The 19572-nt window shown below is 43.8% G+C and overlaps 6 protein-coding genes across 7 annotated transcripts; 2 read left to right on the top strand and 4 right to left on the bottom strand.

The window, feature by feature from the left end:
• Nucleotides 1-297: 297 nt before the first annotated feature.
• On the bottom strand, nucleotides 298-4537 carry LOC131887579 (uncharacterized). Of its 2 annotated transcripts, none has more exons than XM_059236203.1 (9): nucleotides 3950-4537; nucleotides 3126-3375; nucleotides 2879-3046; nucleotides 2572-2818; nucleotides 2157-2408; nucleotides 988-1038; nucleotides 843-902; nucleotides 711-765; nucleotides 298-632 (listed from the first exon to the last, which is right to left on the bottom strand). In XM_059236203.1, exons 1-9 carry the CDS (start codon nucleotides 4244-4246, stop codon nucleotides 381-383), a joined length of 1632 nt encoding a protein of 543 aa, XP_059092186.1. In that variant the 5' UTR covers nucleotides 4247-4537; the 3' UTR covers nucleotides 298-380. The 2 variants fall into 2 exon arrangements, with proteins under 2 accessions (XP_059092186.1, XP_059092187.1); XM_059236204.1 differs by having other exon boundaries at nucleotides 711-762.
• Nucleotides 4538-4674: 137 nt separating this feature from the next.
• Nucleotides 4675-6570, bottom strand: LOC131887582 (COP9 signalosome complex subunit 4-like). Its single transcript, XM_059236208.1, has 3 exons — nucleotides 5822-6570; nucleotides 5282-5488; nucleotides 4675-5213 (listed from the first exon to the last, which is right to left on the bottom strand). Exons 1-3 carry the CDS (start codon nucleotides 6470-6472, stop codon nucleotides 4767-4769), a joined length of 1305 nt encoding a protein of 434 aa, XP_059092191.1. The 5' UTR covers nucleotides 6473-6570; the 3' UTR covers nucleotides 4675-4766.
• Nucleotides 6571-7683: 1113 nt separating this feature from the next.
• Nucleotides 7684-9263, top strand: LOC131887585 (transcription initiation factor TFIID subunit 7-like). The gene has a single exon (XM_059236210.1). The coding sequence runs from the start codon at nucleotides 8031-8033 to the stop codon at nucleotides 9165-9167; it is 1137 nt and encodes a 378-aa protein (XP_059092193.1). The 5' UTR covers nucleotides 7684-8030; the 3' UTR covers nucleotides 9168-9263.
• Nucleotides 9194-10902, bottom strand: LOC131887583 (uncharacterized). The gene is made up of 2 exons (XM_059236209.1): nucleotides 9597-10902; nucleotides 9194-9450 (listed from the first exon to the last, which is right to left on the bottom strand). The coding sequence occupies exons 1-2, from the start codon at nucleotides 10582-10584 to the stop codon at nucleotides 9278-9280; spliced, it is 1161 nt and encodes a 386-aa protein (XP_059092192.1). The 5' UTR covers nucleotides 10585-10902; the 3' UTR covers nucleotides 9194-9277.
• A 140-nt stretch (nucleotides 10903-11042) lies between these two features.
• Nucleotides 11043-12929, top strand: LOC131887580 (uncharacterized). The gene has a single exon (XM_059236205.1). It carries the CDS (start codon nucleotides 11309-11311, stop codon nucleotides 12878-12880), a length of 1572 nt encoding a protein of 523 aa, XP_059092188.1. The 5' UTR covers nucleotides 11043-11308; the 3' UTR covers nucleotides 12881-12929.
• Nucleotides 12826-14152, bottom strand: LOC131887586 (3-ketodihydrosphingosine reductase-like). Its single transcript, XM_059236211.1, has 2 exons — nucleotides 13246-14152; nucleotides 12826-13169 (listed from the first exon to the last, which is right to left on the bottom strand). The coding sequence occupies exons 1-2, from the start codon at nucleotides 14019-14021 to the stop codon at nucleotides 12938-12940; spliced, it is 1008 nt and encodes a 335-aa protein (XP_059092194.1). The 5' UTR covers nucleotides 14022-14152; the 3' UTR covers nucleotides 12826-12937.
• Between the last annotated feature and the right edge of the window lie 5420 nt (nucleotides 14153-19572).

Here is a 19572-nt window from a genome sequence, read left to right as displayed (position 1 = left end):
TTGGAAAGCTGCGTGACTCATCTCTGATGATCGATCAGATCGAGAGTAATGATATCTTTATCCCGTTGTGAGGTAATTGGCATTTGACTATACGTTTCAAAGAACTATTATATAATTGATAAATAAGAAACTTTCAATGTGCTCGCTTATATTTTGTATATTTCATTCCGTTAAGTTCACATTACAAAAAAAATCTTTAACGAACATTCTGAAACATTTTGTTAAATGAAAATGTGAAAGATAATCCCCCAAAAAGGATATGCACAACTCAATACAGAAAATACTCGTAAGAGAATAAACTTTTAAAACAAAATACTTTATCGCATCCCTCATCAACAGTTTATGCATGGTCAAGAGGACAGTTTAACAAATCCAAATAATCAATTGGGAATATTATCTAATAAGAATTGGGGGTTTTCAAAAATGCCATATGCCAACCCACATTGTTGTTCTCGACATCGGATTCGTTTTCGAGGATTCGGTATAAGATCTTCTTTGGCTTTGGCTAATGCCAATTCGAAGTCAACGGCATATTTACACTCCTCTTCATCCTTGCCACCAATCACGCCTTCCGACTTGCATTTGATGTTTTTGACTTCGCTTTCAGTCCATTGGGTGAAGATTAAGTGTACCTTGATATGGTTTTAAAAACATGTTGCAACACATAACGAAATGCATGTGGAACTTGTGTGATAAGTAATTTGGCTTACGTCAATATTGGAACTAATTCTGGTCGTGAATGTAGAGTTGTCCATATTGGTCCTTCTATTTTTGTGCAGATAAATTATAATAATGTTAAGGAAAAAACGCGCCACAACGTTGAAATCTCAGCAAAAAATTACCCCAACTCCTGCATTGCAGTGGCTTGACTGATCCAAGTTTTTTCCGTCGCCATGAACCAACTGCTTGTAAGGAACCATCCAGATGGAAATACAGTAATGTGCACAATGAATATCTGATGTTTCATAAACAAGCCTTCCCACTTACCTTTTTTCTAAAATGCTATGGTGAGACCAATGGTCTGGATGATAAACAGTGCTGAAATAAAAATTTATGCAAAATGTTACATTACGAGAAGCAGGTTGTGCTAGCTTTCATGGGATTTGCCCTGACATGAACCACTAGAATATGGATGAGGACACTATGGCAGAAAATTAGGAACTCCGATTCAAGAAAATTGATTCAATGTATTGCATCCTTCTTGAAGTGAGACTTGACACGAACTTTCAGAAATTTGGACTATGAACGGCTTCCCTGCCAAATTGGCGGCCTACTTTGGACCAGAGCAACTCGTTTTTTTTTATGTGAAATAAGAAATTTAGATTTTGCAAGTCCTTCTTAAGATATTTTATTGTAAAGTTGCTCGTTTCAAAATTATATGAATTATGGGTTATTTCGATCCAGTAGTTCGATCGATCAAGTTGAAAAAAATTTTGAAACTCAATTTACAGTTGGCAAGAATATCGAGTCTCTATCGCTTTTCATCGGTTGACTATAGTTGTCACTCACTCATGGCAGGCCCAATCACCAAACGAGGAAAGTTTAAATGGAAAATCTAACATAATAAATGAAAATCAGTCAATCAATCAAATATTTCTGGTCTATCTTCGTCTCTCCTATCTAGCTATCAGTTAGGCTGCTCCTACTAGTGGTAAATCTAGCATGCAGGGCTGTTCAAAACATGCAAATGCATCTTTTTTCTTTTTTTCAGACATTTTTGCTTTATTTTCTTCACTCTTATTTTTCTGCATTTTCGCCAATTTTCACAGTTGCGACTTAAAAAGCCGACTTTTTACACTGAATTTTCCGTTTGACTGAAAAAAATGAAAGGGTTAAAAACAAATTGCCCAACATTTTTTCCCTCGTTGGTCGATTTCAGTGCTTTTGTTTCTCTTGTTTTTGTTTTTAGATCCCTGGCCAGTTTAAGTGAGGAATAACATTTTACTGTCATGATTTTGTAGAATAGAGTGCTTGTGATGACAGTAAATGTACCCTTCTTAAATGTTCTCTTGCTGATCACAACTCTGTTTCGATAAACAGCAAAAAGTATCGGCATTTTTAATGTTTTTTGCTTTTTCTGTTGTATTTTTTGGCTATTTTAATGAAATATTTTGGGCAATCCTGCTCATTAGTAAAACATTTGAGAGGCAACTCACCTTTCGAAAAAGCTCAATAAACTAGACAGCCCCATGGGTACCAATAGTACATTCATAAGTCTTAGTGCTAGATGTCTAAATCTGGTATTTATCTTTTTGAGCTCAGAATATGTATCTTCATCAAGAGATTCCAAGTTCCGCCTTATTTTCAAATTGATTGCCGGCGGCGCCACCTCATAAAGAACTAAGGACTTGAAAGCCTCTGGCTGGGAGATGGCAAATTTCCACAACGTTTCTCCACCTCCACCCCAGCTAAAACAAAAACACACTCAATAATCGTTTCTGGTTTTCAATTTTCCATGCCCTATTGGTTAAGAAAAGCAGAGCCTAACGTAAAACCGACACCAACCTTGGTCCTCAAAACGAAATTTATTTACTTCATTGATTAATGGAGTGTCTCAAGGAAATGACTCACCCAACGCCAACATAGGGGGGTTGATAATTGGGCTCAGCCTCCTTCAAGGCTCTTAAGAGGGCGCCATAGTAATTGCTGGGCTCTTTTTGATAACCATACAGATAATCCGACCATCCAAGACCTGGTTTGTCCCATACGCAAATTCGCCGCTTTTCCGCGTTTGCTTTCAAAATGCCGATCCAATCCGCCAAACCATGACTGGCGCTGCTTTCGAAAATGACGGTGGCTGCTTCATTTGAGCTGGATCCTATTAAGAAAAGCTGTTCAGTGATAACTCGGTAAAAATCATTTTAGGCTCATTGCAAACCTTCACAAACGTAATGAACCTTCTGCATTTGATCTTGGTCGAGGTGGAGATTCAGGAATTTCCCATTTTCAGGCCAAAATGCAATGACCCCCAAACCATGCAATACGGCTGAAATTGTAGCTAGACCGACCAAAATGAAAAATATCCCTCGAAAGAACCAATTCATAACTAAGAATGCGCGAATAAAGCATGAATTTTAATATCGATTTGGTCATCTAAACAATCGTGATCTAATCCATTAGCGAACCTCTCAAGCTTGAAGTGCAACAAGAGCTCACATTGCCCGGATCATTTTCGTCTGCGTCCCCGAACATTCCTACTTTGGACACCTCGTTCATGGGGACCAAAACCACAACGATGTTCATTGCCATGAGAGCAACGAGTACGATGTACCACACCCCCAAGTCGATACGTCCAAAGATGAAGAAGAGCGCGGAACTCGCCAGGAAACAGAGCAAGCAATAGGCGGAAAAACTAACATCGAGGAATTTGCATACCTAAGTACGTAATCGACACACACAGGAATTGATTATTCTCTTCAAAAACGGGAACACTCTGGTTAGCATGATTGGTTTTGCACTTCATTGTCTCTGAACTTTGAGTCGGATTGATTTGTGTAAAATTAAATACGATAAAAGAAGCCGGGCTTCTTCAATTTTGGGCGCATAACTCATCGAGTTCGAAAGGTACTTTCATGGTGAGTGATCTTTCAAATTTCCCTTTAAATCTTGAACAGAGGCTTTTGCGCATTTTATGGTACTTAATAACGATTTTTTTTTTTCACATTCCACAATAAAAATCAAAATACTATCAACAGTTTAAAAAAAAGCATGCATAGATATCGCATCGTCTTTAATGAGCACCAGTTAGTGCAAGTGGTGCTATGACAACTTGCCTCTTACTTATCGTGCTTCGACCAAAATTTAACTGATACTTTTTCGAGAAAAAGGCACCACATTTATCACACCTTTGCTAAAATGAGACAAACATTTCTTTGAATACATATGTGTTAATCCTTTCATTCTTGAAAATATTATCCTGCAAAGGTTTTTTGCATGAGGTATAACTTACTTTGGAATCAAACCAGGGTCCGGATTTGGCTTCAATCAGAACTTGTATTCCAAAATACAAGATAAAAATGGATGTCCATATATTGAAGTAGTAGTTTCTAACGAACCAAAAATCCGGAATGTAGGCGATAAGCACACTATATGCGATTAGGGCAATGACACCCGTAAGGGTAAAAAGTACACCTAAGCTCAAAAATATGGTTCGGTTGGGTGGAATCATGGCCTTAGACTGTCTAAGCTTCTCTGCTTCGATTATTGGACTGGATATATTTGGAGAATAAGAGCGATCCCGTGGCATTGGTAATGGGTATGCGTTGCCATACAACTACCAAACAATGATGACTTTATTCGGGTGGACGAAATATGACTAATTGTTGTCTTCAAGGAGTGTTTTTGAAGACTCATTCTTGCCAGGTATAGAAAAGGGCAAGGCCAAAAAATTTGAACATTATCAAGTTTGGGAAATAAAACACGTTTTTGACCAGAGTACGTTGGGATATTGCACGCTTTCCTTGCCTCAGTACAAAAAGCTACCCAGAACGTTGTAGTAACTAGTTGACGAAAAGATCGATAACCTTTTGTCATAAAATATGCATGTCCCCTTGGTTGCAATAATGGGTTCCTGTCATGGTGTCTGGTACTGCTATCTCCATTGATTGAACCAAGTCCTTAAATTCACACCTACTCATAAACGTCATCATCGATTAAGAAAAAGAATCCGCAGAATAATGTTTCGTCTTGTTTTCGTTTTAGCATGAATAAAGGATCGTTTTTTTATTGGTGGCAAACTAGGGGGTGGGGGATTGTGGGGTTGGCTTTCAAGTCATCTGCTCATCCAGGGCTTTGGCCAGCCACGTGGGTTCGACGGCGGCAATCTTATCCATGATGGAGTTGACTTGGAAGCAAAGGGTCTGGATTTGTTTGTCCCAGGTCTCGAGTACATCCCGGCTCTCAAAGTGGACGATCGAGTCGATTTGGTTGATGCTCCCCAACATTCGCTCTTCGGTGATCATTTTACTGGCGATGCGTTCGGCCTTTTCACCGGGAATCTCCAAAAGAGCGCCCAGGCCTTCGAAAGTGATATTATTATAGAGCTTACTGGCGGCCAAGAGATTGTGCTCGACCACGGCATGCTCCAAAATGGTGGATCCATCTGACGTCGTGGCTTTTTGGTGAGGTTGCAAAAGGGCTTCAAAATCGTGCAAATCCGAACGTTTGATCAAGCGATCCAAGTACATTTTTTCCAGGATACTGAAGGCGGGCATCTACAAGATTAAAGATGAGGGTCAATTAGATCCAAAGACACAAACACTCTGGCTGACACAGGACTAACCTGTTGGCATCGTTCGTCCTTGTAGAGTGTGGCTAACATACGACTTCGATGTTGTCCCGCGGAGGCCAAAATCGTGCAGATCATGGCGTTCTTCAAGGCAGTGATTCGCTCGCTTTCGTGAATAATCGTCTTGAAGGACAATTCGTTATACCTGGATGCGGCTTCGATGAATTTCCGCTTGTAATCCAACACCCGCGCTTGACAAACCTAAAATATAAACACTATTAACTCATGGGATTCAGTTTTCACAACCTTCATTCCGATCATAAAGGGTTGAGGCCTGGGCCAAATATGTGCCACAGGATACACGAAGCTGGGCTAAATAAGTACTCTACCGACCGACATTTATGGCCACTATTTGTAAAATTGAAAACGACAAATTCAACTCATGCCAGATCAGTCCCGAAACAAACTAAACAAAAGGTCGTTTCAAAAATGAAGCCAACAGTGAAGATTTGCCTTTGAACGGTACTTTAGCTGAACCCAAAACGAAACTGCCACTTTCCATCCACCCTTCCATTCATGATGGTAACAGCTTACTTTATAGATGATCTGAAGGTGAGCGTTCTTGGTCTGGGTCTGCAATTGAGCAGCTCGATTGATGTAGGCCTCGCCCTGCGTGGAATCATCGTCCTCGAGATAGAGGCGAGCGATCTTGAGATACGTCTCGAGCTTGTAATCCACCGAGTACTGTTTCTGACCCGTTTCCAGCGGGATGCCCACCAAGACCTTGGCCGCTTCTCGCCAATTCTCTTCCCGCTCGTAGATATCGGACAAGTGCTGCCGAATGGCGCCCACCTGATCCTCAAAAGAGATGACGCGGGGCTGAACGATCTCCAAGGTGTAATGCGACACAGCCTTGGACACCGAGTCCTCCATTTTGGTCAGGTGATTGCACACCAAGTCGGCCAACAATTGCCGCGAGATCACCAACGACACGTTCTCGTTGACGATGGCCTCGATGAAGGCCTTGACCCCGTGGACTAGCTGATCTTCGCCCAGGGTGAGGATTAGCTCCAGGATCTGGCGATATCGCTCGCCCAGATCCCGATGGGCCATGCCCGACGAGCCCGTGGATAGGACGGCTAGATTTTGACGGATGCTCGAGATATCAGCCGAGGCGGGTGAGGCCGAGGGTGCCCCCGGGGCATCTGAGGCACCAGAGGCGGCAGGCAGACCCGATTGACTCATGATGGATGCAGGGACGGTGAGGGGGGAAATATTCCGGTGTTTGGGGTGGAGACTTGAGTTGAGGGGTTCCAGATCTATTTTCACAACTCACAGACAATTTCAGGACTGCCAGAATCAAGCTGATTAATAGAGTCACTCTCAGATGACAAGGGCAGTATTGTCTGGTATGAAGGGTTGCTTTTGAAAATGGATGATGGACATTTTTTATGATTCATTCATGGCTTTGCAAAAATAGGATCCCACCTTTTGAGATGGCTAATGGAACTGACATGAACATATCCGCAATAATTCGAGCATTTTGGGTTTTTTGGGGGGCGTCCCTGATGCTGCTTTTTCAGGCACAACATGAGGGACACCAAGTATAACAGTGACCATTCAATATTTATGTTTTTCATTTTTGTGCCGTGCCTCAGCTATATTATGAATAGAATCAGACCATTCCGGTAGAAGATTGTTTTTGAATGAATTGTAAAAATATGAAATGACTCCCAGTCATCAGCACGGCGTATAAACGAAGTACACGCAAGAAATATGATCATCATTGTCCATATAAGCCCACGATCTCTGCTGGACAAGAAAATGCTGAAAAGGAGATAAGATTTGAAATAATCCAAAAAGTATTACTCTATCCCCCTAAAACACACACGAACCCATCAAGCAGTTTGTTCAAGTTTTAGGAATATCTTTACACAGGTCACTTCGTCACCTTACACATTATTTTGTCAACAACTTGACGAACTCAGGAACAGCAGAAATTAGGGATGGGTTGAGCTAGCTTTTGGGAAAGTCGGGTCAAGTCGGAATGGTAATTTTCAAACCTTTTCCACTAATAGAGTTAAATTTCAATTTGGGTCATTTGGAGGTGGATATTTTTGACTTTGGGTTGCAACAAAGAACCAAAATGCATAAGTTTGATAACTTAATTGCAAATTGTAAATAAATTGTGATGACTTCTTGAAGTAAAAACAACGGATGACCACATCTATTGCCTCATTTACTGGTGCGCTGAACTGGCACTCCAAGTTGGAGACATGAATGAAAATAAAAGAGAGGAAGCAGGGCTATTTTGATGTTAAAATTTATTAAAGACTTTATTATTAAAAAAACTATTAAAATTTGAATAGATTTAGCCCTAATCTAGTGGTCATGTCGTTAAGTTATTTCTTGGTTCTTCTTCGTTTCATGAGCAATCAATCTCAGGTCAGACATTTTTTTAATTCAAAATGGCAAAAGCTGATTTCTGCTTAGCCCCTCCAAAGATTTCTAGACACTGGATGCCGGACGACCGACCACTGGGTTGGCTAAACCGAACAATAAACCGATTTGCCATCAATTCCTGAGAGACCATTCATTGTCCTGTTTAGCTAACCCATTGGTCGGTCGTCCGACATCCAGTGTCTAGAAATCTGTGGCCACTTTTTCCCATGGTTGGGACCGACTCTCGTCCATGAAATCAAACATCACGAAAAAAGCTGAAGCCCAAACACTCCTTTCATTGTTTTTTATTTAGTCATAACATTGCTCAATGGGCTGGGGTTAACAGAACAACGGCCTCATCATGTATCACCCGCCTTCTCGCGGTCCGACCTCCGGCCACGGGAGCGAGCCCGTTGAGCTAGAGAACCAGTTCATCTTGCGGATTCCGTCCGAGCCGGCGGCCGCACTCAAAGAGGCCCTGGCCGTGGGCGCCTCCAACATCCGTGACCGGTTCCGCATCCAAATCGCGCCCGAAAAGGACTCATCTAACAATCAACTGCGTCGTGGCGAGGTGGTCTTCGATGGGTGGAAGATGTCGGCCAAGATGGTGGACCTGCCCACCATCATCGAGTCCCAGAAGACCATCGACAAGAAGACCTTCTACAAGACGGCCGACATATCGCAAATGCTGATTTGCCACGAGGGCGAGCCCTCCGAGGACGAGGAGTTGCCCTCGCCCACCAAGCTCAAGGCCAAGGCCAAGGACCCCAACAAGGTGGACCGGAAATTCGTGTTCCAACACGGCGTGGTGCCGCCGTTGCGCAACTGTCGGAAGCGTCGATTCCGCAAGACACTCCGCAAGAAGCACGTGGAGGCACCCGAGATCGAGAAGGAGGTCAAGCGATTGCTCCGGGTCGATAATGAGGCCGTCAAGACCACGTGGGATCTGATCACCGAGGAGGAGCTCAACGCTTCCGGTGCGGGCGAGAACACGGGTGGACCTAGTGGGCTTTTGGGCGAAGAGAGCAGTCTGGTGGGGCATCAAGACCTGTTTGGCGCCTTGTCCGACTCGGACGACATGGACGATGACGATGACACCCGGCGAGATGTCGACATCGACTCGGAAGCCGATAGTAACATGTTTCCCACGGGCAACAACACCAGTACCACCAATAACCCCACCCCAGGTAAATCTGAGGGTGCTTTGGTCACCGAGTTCTCCAAGGACATGTTCCTTCCCCCGCCCATCCGCATGCCGGAACCGGTGCACGAACAGCCCCCGCCCCCGCCCCCCGCTCAAAGTGCCGTGTCCATAAAGCTGGACACTTTGAACGCCGAGATTGCTCAATTGCACACGCGAAAGACGGAATTGGAGCGGAACATTGCGACTTGCGACAACCAAGGCCTCAAGATTCGGCTCGAGGACTCGTTACAAGTGATTTTGGGCGAGATCAGTCAGAAAGAGACCGAGGCCGACGGACTCTCTATGTTGGGATAAGTCCGTATACGTAGTGTTCGAATGGATCATGGAAATGAACAAGTGTTTTGTAATTAGAATCGCAGAAGATTGAAATATTAATGCCGGTTGATTTGATGACTATCTGCCCCTCAATGATCCATCGATTCGTCGGGCTGATTCGTTGAAGCATCAACGGGTGAAAAGCTCTTCATTATCCGGTCCACGATAGAGGTACTGTAGTCATTCACAATCACTTGTTTGGCCAACCATTTGGTGGGAAAATTGGAGGGCGCCAACTCGGCCAAGATCAACACCGGATCATCTGAAAAAAATATAATACTAAATGGTCCTCAACTTGACTCAGAACTACAGGACTCCTTGTCCCCTTTCATTATCATTATCCGGTCGGGTTTCCATAACGAGCTAGCGAGCTTTCTGGGACGATGACGATCACCAATGAATCCTCACCTGCTTTGAACACCTGCTGTAAGCTCTTATCCGCCAAATTGGATCCGTACAAAAATGTCTGCTTGGCCTCGAACCACACGCTCTGAATGCAGCTCCCGTTCTTGAGCCACCAAATCACGCCCGATTTGTCGTTGATGATCTTGGCAATCTGGCCCACGCCCTTGATGAGCGTGTCACTCACCCGTCCATTGACAAAGTCTAAATGCACGGCCTCATCTGATGGCACGGGCGTGGTCAACTCTATGGAATGCTCCGACGAACCCAAGGAAGATCGTCGCGGTTGATGGCCGGGAATGAGGCCCCCGGGTTTGCCAACATCGACACTCGGGGTGGAAGGGGCGGGTTTCCGGCCTTTCCACACTAACGTAGCGAACCAGGCACAAAATAGCGTGGAGGTATCCACGTTTTCTGAAGGTACAGCCTCGAATTGGAGGTTGTCCCCCTCGGTACACAGGTCAAATAAAGATTGCTTGGCTCCCAGGCGTTTCTCGAAGAAATAGACTTTGGAAGCCAGAAAGAGCACCCGTTCATCGCCGCCCTGGACGCGTTCAAAGGTCAGCACGCCTTTCCGGGGCGTCAATTCCGATATCCAGCCCGTGCCCGTGATCAGATGAGGATTCAATGGGACGGGTTGGGCGGTGGGTGTGGCCGTGCCACCCGAGGCCCCATCCTGAGTGGTTCGCCAGGCCTTCATGGCGAAGTAGTTGCATTTGTCTTTGCCCGAGCCCAAGCCGCCGCCTTTGTCGTAGATGTGGCAATCGAATTCGAGCTCATCGCCGGTTTTGAGCACGTCGCTCAGGATTTGGGGCTGGCTGGGAATGTCCTCCCATGTGTGGCCGTCGAGGGTCAGGTTTTTGGCCAGAAGAATGGCCTTTTCTTCTTGTCCGGCCAGCTTGAAAGTCAGGATGGCCTTGTTGGGGAACAGGATCTCCTTGACCACGCCGTGATTCTTGAACAGATATTTGTGTTCGACGTTGGCCACGGCCATCGTGCCACGGTCCAGGAAACCCGCACGGCAAGAATATCACCCAATTGAAGGCTGGAACCACTTTGGGACTCCGGGACTACCTTGGTTTGGTTCCTTTTTAATGAGGGATAACTTGCTTGGTGGCCAAGAATGGAATTGTTATGTTGCTCAATCAGTGCTGCCAAATGAGTGGAGAGAAAAAGGAGATAAAAATAGACCATTGACAATTTGGCTGTTCAGGATGGCATAACTTACTGCATGTTTACATATATCCTCAATATATGACATAATTCTATATGATGCGCCAATTATGTTTTCAAGGTTCTCAACTATCGGCCATGAGATCCTATTCAAGCATTTTTATTTGATCTTTCTTGAGAGGTAGTGTGATGTTCAACCAATGAAATATGATTTCTTTCGAAACTTGAAAACCCATTGCTTTCTAACACACACTCAAATTGTCCTACCATATCTCACATCACATACATCCACGAATTAGAGCTGGCTAAATATTTTTTCGATTATATTTCGATAAACGTTGGATTGGCTCTATCGTAGCGGTTCATGGCTCGCTATCTCTATGATTAAGTTTGCTTTCTGCCTGACGTCATTCCAAACTTTACAGCTGATGCCATTTGTCAACAAACATGCATAGATTTTCGTAAAGACCGCGAACGCACCTTTCCTCCGTTACCCATACATTCAGCCATCTGTCTAAGCTTGACCGTGATTGCGAAGCCGCAGTATGTCCAGTTCCGTTAAGCGTCGTCTTCCGCCCAATCCTCTACTGTTTTCGCAACCTAGTCTGTCCCATCTTAGTCAATGGGGGTCGGCAGTGCCTGGAAGTTCCGAGGACATCTTTTCCGACCCAATCGCCACTCATCGCCGGAATCACCCTCCAGAACCCTTGTCGGAGCACGACCTCGACGAACTGCTCCGAGAATTCGCTCAACCTTACTTGAGTCTAATCACCCAAGATCAATTTGTTCTCTTAGATGGCGAGGATCCCGCCCAAAGACGTCAGGTCGGGTTCCATATCTTGATGCAGGTCATATTCGCCGCTTACTCCGAGGCCAGTTTCTCGGCTGCCACGAAAGCCGATTCCATTCCGTCCCATCCGGCTTCTCCGTCACCCAAGCCGAGTTATAGTCTGATTGGAACAAGAGGCAATCCTTTGTTGGAACCACCGAAGACCATTTATGTGCCCGAGACTTTGGCCATGGAGAGCCAAGCCATGGAACGAGCTCCAGATGCCCAGGAGGTTACTGAGGAGCCCCAGACCAATGGTCGATCATCGCCCATTTTAGGCAATTCCTTTCGTGAACGATTTAAGGACAGTTTTGGACCTTCACCCTCCCCACCCGTTGGAAATGAGCCAAGAGCTCTGGAACCTGATCCAGAAGCGCTAAAGAATGCGGCCATTCGAGAAAAGTACGGTCCTTTAAATTGTGTGCAGACCGGGGCCAATGAAAGTGCTGGATTGTTGGGCGTGGGACCGTTTGTCAAGAAGGAGTGTCCATCTGAAGGGGAAGGCGACGAGAGCCCGTCAATTTTGAAGTATGCCAAGAGATGTGTGCCTAATGACGATAGAGATCATAATGACGACGACGACGACGACGAGTTTGCCGTACCTTTAAAAGGCTCCGCGTTAAGGGTGAACAAAAAGGATGTGAAGAAGCTCCCCGTGAATTCCAAAGTGGCCAAGAACAAATTTGGCATGTACGTAGAAGAAGCCAGTTGGTCCCAATTAGAGAGGGAAAGGAACATGAAGCAGGGCAATATCACAAAGTTCCTCAAACAGAAGCCCCAAGGCACAAGTTTGCCCTCTTCATCTGCCAAGAAGCCGAAGTGGAACGAAGACCTCGAGTACAAAAAGGCCATTGAAGCATCTTTGAAAGAGAGCCATGTCCATCCGATTGAGACCGGTGAGAGCTCATTCCGTGACACGTATGATTGCCTACCATTGCCGAAATCGAAAGCGGACGAACCATCGTTCAAGTTTAAAGGCTCGCCAGTGCGAACCAAATCCGGGAAAAGACTCCTGGAAGGCGTGGATTGTGAGCAATGCCGGAATTACTTCGAGTGCGGTGGATTGTCCGATGAGAAGATAGCCGAACTCATTCAAAAGTGCTCCAAACACCGGGTGAAGCATGGCGACAATCCGGGTTTAGAATCGCCTCAAGAACGGTGGCGTGTCGATATCAATCCGGAAGAACTAGCCCTGGATAAGACCCAAATCGGATCGCCTCTGAAAACACGAGCTTTCCGCAAGCAACGGGCCCGGGATCTCAAAGATCGGGGACAAATTAAATTTTGACATAATTAGACTTCCAATTTGAAACTGAACATGTCCATATTTGTTTTGACTCGTGTGTCACTCGTGTTTCTTCTCGGAATTGCGCTTAGCCCGGCATTTCCGGATGATAGCGTAGAAGTATTGCCGATAGGCCCAGCCCACAACCCGCAAGGGACCTAAAAGTATCCCTTGAACAAGCACCTGGAACAAGGAGCTATGAGTCATCCCGACGCAAACGTTGGTGAGCATCCAGCCATCCACACCCGGACTGCTATAGAACCGACCTCGGAGGGCATCCGACAATATACTCCTAAAACAGGGAAAACAAGGCCCGAACCATCACTCCCGAACATTTCGGCGGAAAGGTTTTTTTTCTGATTTCTTACTTGGCCACGGCGTCTGGATGAAAAAGTCCGCCCGATTGTGAGATGAGTTTGGTCTCCTCGGGTTTGCCTTTCTCCTCTTCGGCAAATCCAGGCGTGTCGGTATCGGGTGGAAATGCCACGGTCACACCCACCCCATGCGCCTTGACTTCCATCTCCAGCGCCTCGGCAAAGCCTCGCATCGCGAACTTGGCCGCTGTATAAGCCGTAAAGCCAAACACACCGATCAATCCGGCTTGCGAGGACACGAAGATTATCAGCCCGTTCTCAGCCAGCTTCATGGGCGGCAATAAAACTTGCGTGAGTCGCACACCGCCAAAATAATTGAGGTCCATCATCCGGCGATGCAATTCGTCAGACGTTTCCTCGAACCGGCGCGCCACCGCCGCTCCGGCACAATTGATCAGTACATCCACGCGTCCGTAGCCCGTGATGCTGGATTCCAGCGAGGCCTGAATGGTCTCCAAATCGCCCGTGATGTCCAAGCTGATGGTATGGACCTGTTGATGGGCAGGTTGGCGCAGACATTGCTCCACGGCGGCCTTGGCCTCGACGAGCTTGAGCTTTTGCCTTGCTACCAATGTGATGTGGCGGGCACCCCTTTGAGCGCAGAGCTTAGCCAGGGACAAACCGATGCCGCTCGAGCCTCCCGTGACCAGGACATGCTTGTTCTGGATGGTGTAGCGAGTGCAACGGTCCAAAATGAGGAGCCACGCCAATAGGATGACTGCGATCACGCCCAAATAGTGCCAAAAACCCCAATCGACAAGCCCATCCATTTTGAAGAGAGGGCACCAGATAAAGGATACTCAGATGCTCACACTCACTCTCTCTCTATCTCTATTTGACAGATACATATAAAAATAACAACAGTCATGTGTAGTTTTTCATTAGTGATAGGTCTCTAGCCGTCTCGTAAACACTCGAGTCTCGATAGTACCGGTATGCTAGCCTGTGGCTCGGGCCCATACTCGGGCCGGTTGGCAGGGACTGGTTCAGGCTCCAAGATCGAGTTTATGAGTGCTTCTTCACGTGCCTCGAAAGTTTCTTTAATTTCAATGCTAAAACCCTTGCTTTTCGATAGATTTCTTATAATGTCAGTGCAATTTTTTGGTGTTTCCTCAAGATTTTGAAAGAGCAATAGCATTTGTAACCTCATGGCCACATCTGTGCTTCAAAATTGAGGCTTTTTTTTGAAAATATTGAATAACTTTTTCATCATATTTGGGGTCTTATCAATATGCATTTTTATCACTTCCAGGCTTTCTTTGTACGCTTAGGGTTGTTATTGAAGCGTTAATGTACGTTTGATAATGTCGATTTTGTCAAATTTTTCACAAGGTTCTTACACTGGCATCCTTATTTTTAAGGAATTCGTGCAGACTGAAATTCTGGCGATGCTCTTCTAAAGCCTCCAGTGTCTAAACTCCTGAGAGAATTCTTCTTTATAAATTAAGACATTTTTCCCCAATAAACAAAACGATAATTTAAAAGTGCATCGAGGTATTTTTCTTGTCAATTACAAGCAATATAACAACTCTTCAGTGTCCGGATTTTTACGTGTTCAACCTTTATTGGTAATCTAAAATTTTAGTAAAAGTAATTGTAACGAGTAACGCCATTACATTGTTTTTCAAGTAATTCGAGTAATGACGAATTACCTTTTTTGACCAAAGTAAATGTAATTGTAATTCGTTCCTTTCATTGACTAACGACTAATGTCTTGCTAATAACCTGAGGCCCGTTTAATAAATAAGTATTGAGTAGCTCGTTCTTAAATAGCTATCTTGTACCTTCTCATCAAGGAGTTGAGAGATAGAGGAGGTCGACCTTAAGACGGGTTTCCTAAACATTGGTAGTTCCAAGCTAACTACCTATCTTCCAAGGTACCGTTTTTTTTGAACGACCTGCGACAACAATTTTATGACTTGGTTCATGACTTGGGTGCCAAATTCGAATGCCATTAAATTTGGCCGATGAAAAGGCGTTTACGGACCATTGATTTCATGTTCAGATTTAGACGGAGAGCATTGAAGTTGTATGCAGCTTATCAGCAGTCAAATGATAAAACAGAAGGCCTAATATCAAAGAAATACGCTATGGTTTAGTAATGTTTGCTTTACAGGGTGACAACTATGTTTTAGGGCATCCAAAAGTGGCTTCAAATGCAACTCCATCATTCAAATTTCCCGCCATATGCAAAAAGGATATCATCCAGTTATCTCTAATTGTTGTTTATGTTGACTTTGTGATTTGTATAGTGTCTAGATTTGTCGCAAAATAGAAAAACGTGAGGCCATCATAAAACTTTAAAAGGAAGGCCACAGTTGCAGGAAGATTGCAAAGACTTAGGAAGTCATGAAAGTGTCGAAATCAACTGTGTCATATAATATTAAAAGGTTCAAACAGTTCAACAGTGTTGAGAACAGGCCAAAATCTGGTCGTCCCAGGTCGGTGAGGACATCAAAACTAGTAAAAACCACCAGAATGAAAATTTGTCGAAACAGCAAGAGGTCCATTCGACAAATGGCTCGCCAGGCAGGTGTGAACCAGGAAGTTATGCAAAAGGTGGTCAAAGAGGACATGCACATGACTGCCTACCATATGCAAAAGAGACAGATCTTGAGTTCAACTGTTATACAGAAGAGGCTCTCCAGAGCAAGAAAACTCAAGAAGTGGTTTCAAGAGGGCATGGACATTTGTGATTTGGTGATTTGGACAGATGAAAAGCTTTTGACTGTTGAAGCTGCTTTCAACAGTCAAAATGATCGGATTTTGGCCAGGAACATTCAGAGTGTTCCTGTGAAAGAGAGAACAATATTCAGGCGGCAAAAACCAGCATCTGTAATGGTGTGGGCTGGTGTAACTGATTGCGGCAAGAAAACCTCTTTGGTCTTCATTCCAGAGGGTATTAAAGTTAACCAGCACATTTACTTGGACATGTTAGCCTCTAAGGCGCTTCCCTGGATCCAGGCTCAACAATGGACGGGTTCCTACTGTTTCTAGCAGGATGGTGCACCCTCCCACACAGCAAAACTTGTTCAGAGCTGGTGCGAGGACAAATTTGAGCACTTTTGAGACAAGACAATGTGGCCTCCTTCCTCTCCAGATCTCAATGTAATCAACTTTTGTATTTANCTCTCCAGAGCAAGAAAACTCAAGAAGTGGTTTCAAGAGGGCATGGACATTTCTGTGATTTGGACAGATGAAAAGGTTTTCACTGTTGAAGCTGCTTTCAAGAGTCAAGACAATGTGGCCTCCTTCCTCTCCAGATCTCAATGTAATCAACTTTTGTATTTAGTCAATTCTGGAGAGGAAGGTTGGGGTACAGTTGTACAAAAACATTGAAGATCTCAAGGCAGCCTTATTGACAGAATGGGAAAATGTTGACAAGGAAATCATACGTGCTTCTTGTACTGCAGTGCGAAAACGTGTGAAGGCTGTAATTTCTGCCAGAGGTGGATATGTCGAATAAACTTTTAATGTGAATTCTAGCAGGGTATATATTTAATGATTTAACATAACAGAGTCACCTCTGAAATCTCAATAGATGAAGAGTTAAAGCCGTTTCAAAGTGCCTTAAGTCATTGTTGTCACCCTGTATAGAATCAACAAGCGATAAGTTAGATTTGATATCAGCTAGGTATAGAGGGTTGATTCGGAATGGTATGAAAGTAGAGAAACAAGGATATTGATCAGCTTTATTGACTAGTTGAGTTGTTGGATTTTTTAGTCAAAGATAAGCTGAATAATCTAATAAAATACTATAGCTCTATAATATTATGAAAAAATGGGTTCAGAAAGGATTTAGAAAGTAGCAAAATAGTAGTAACAATCTAAAATGCCATGTCCATGAATAGCTTGTCTTTGAGTAATATTGCGCAATGTCCTTGAAGAAAATATTCAATTATGCTCGTCATGACAATACTTCTTCTTATACAGCGCATCAATTCAAAATCTGTTTGGAAACTTTTTAGTTATTCTAATGCCTGACATTTTTGAAGTGGAGCCACATGTCAAACCTCGAGTGTCTCTACCAGGGTCTCTAACCTGTACATATAACAACCTTGGGTGGGATTGTCTCTGCGAGGTCTGGAGTGGTATGCTTTAGTTTTTTGTGGCATAAATCAGTTCTAGTATACAAGCTTGTCATCACATGATGTCATTGGGCGGGTTAGAAAAAAATTAAAAGAATTGATTAACGAGGCAAAGGATGTAATTGATATTTAATAATCGTTTTCCTGTAAGTTATAACATCTTAATCAGCGGATGTTGACTAGAATGAAAATCCAGTTACCATTTTACTGGTTAACATCAAGCTTTGAAAACTCAATTCAGGCTAAACAATGAAAACTGATCAAAAAAGATTTGAGAGGGTTTCAGGATTCTTGCAGCATTTCTTTCATGTTCACCCAATTTCTCTCAAAAATAGAAAGTGCAAAAGTCGTAAATGGTACGTTATCTCACTAATCTTTAGATAAGGTTGATGTTTTATATAATTATCCGAGAAGAAAGTACCGAAATAATATTTTCCCACTAAAAACTTGAAATATGAACTGCTAATATTTTTGCCAGTAGGTAAAACATTGTATTGGAATAACAAAACCTACCTTTCCGAGCCATAGGTTTCACTTGCTACATTGATGTGCCGGTGGCAGAGTCCTACTCCCCAATCATCACCCTGGATGAACATCTGACCAGAGATAAACGATTTAGCAGCCCTGGGGGGTCGTAAAAAAAAAAGAAAGCAACCGGAAAAGAGCAACAAAGAGGGAAAATCGAGTCCTGTTTACCACCTGCGACCTTTACACGAATAAAAACTAAGTTAACGATTAATGAGTCAATCGGTGACCTTTAACGTTATTTGTCGACATTCGTAGACCCGCCGACCCACTCATGCCGATTGAAATGACCCGGAGTTGGAAGGGATGAGGTAGGTATTCCAAAGGATTGCTGACGTAAAGGGTGGTCAGTATAATTGAGAATGTTTTGGAATGATGCAATGTCTCTCAATTGGGGAAAAAGTAAAGGGAAAGAAAGGAAACAAATCAATTACGCGCCTTCATTTGGTTACTGAAGTTGCATCTTGAGAAATGAGAGCCCATGAGATATCAGTTACTTGTAGTTCATTTTCTTTGCCTATCTAGATTCTGAAGAACATCAGACCCCTAACAATCCAGATAGCGTTGCATGGACTTACTAATGAAAAAAAAAACTACCGAACCGCAATTTTTGCGTAAATTATTATGCTTTGTTACCTTTATCCGTACTATTCAAGCCTACAAAGTGCCGAAGATATTCCAATCTTTTCATGTTTGGGCCTAATTCTTAGGTATTGTGATTGTGACCAACGCGGTGAACTTCGAGACTCCAAAACTGATAGCTTGCTTCAGTCAACTCGAAATCAAATATGTATGCGGAAACAGAATAAAAATCACATTTGGTCTATTTTTGCTACTATTTGCTCTTGTTAGGGCGCCATTTGTTTCTGAAATGTCAAGAATACGATTTCCATTCACGAATTTCATCATTTGACTCATGGATACAAAACTCGGACACACTCTGCACTGACTCGCACTGTGACGCAGTTGTCAAGAATTGTTTTTTTAAGTACTTCTATTCTATTTGCACACGAGTTTCATCGTCCGACCCTCACATTTGTTCTTGAATTTGTATCCGGACTAATCGTTTCCGAAATCAATTCATGGTCAAAATGATTGTCGATTTCATCAATACCTCCTTTCTCAAGTTTCTTCGCTAAAAATGAATTTAAAAACGCTTGTGACAATAGGTAACAAGGTAGAGATGTGCAAGTTTTTTTTGTTACAAGGATAGCTTTTTGATGTGCTTTACCAACATTAGTGCAAAAAACATACATCTTGTAAATTCTTTCGTTAAAACCAAATCCAGAATAGGAGTCACACCAGACAATGTGATTCGCCTTTGGTACATATTTGTTAACCAGTGAGCAAGTTTCGCTGGCATATTTTCGTCGTAAGATCAATTCCATATCTTTAATAACATCGCCTGCAATCTGTACTCAAACAGCTGATCGCTGAGAGCTTTAGCATTCGGCCTGCCCTGGGCAAGAATGGCGAGAAGGTCCGATCTGGGCTGAATTCGCTAATTTTTTGTGACCCCTTCGCGCCTGGCAACGCTGGCTCAAACTTCGTCTGGCCCTTTTAGGGGGAAGTGACAGAGCTGGTCCGTTCCCTACTCTACAGATATCTTTCGTAGTCAGAGATTTGGCTGGCGAACAAAGAAGGCAAAAAGACGCAAAAGCCCCCCCCCCTCTCTCTTCTAGATCCCCATTGCATGCACCCAGAGCCT

This window comes from Tigriopus californicus, chromosome 10 (genome assembly GCF_007210705.1).
Source record: "Tigriopus californicus strain San Diego chromosome 10, Tcal_SD_v2.1, whole genome shotgun sequence".
Lineage (NCBI taxonomy): Eukaryota > Metazoa > Arthropoda > Copepoda > Harpacticoida > Harpacticidae > Tigriopus > Tigriopus californicus.
This window is presented reverse-complemented; position numbering and strand designations above follow the sequence as displayed.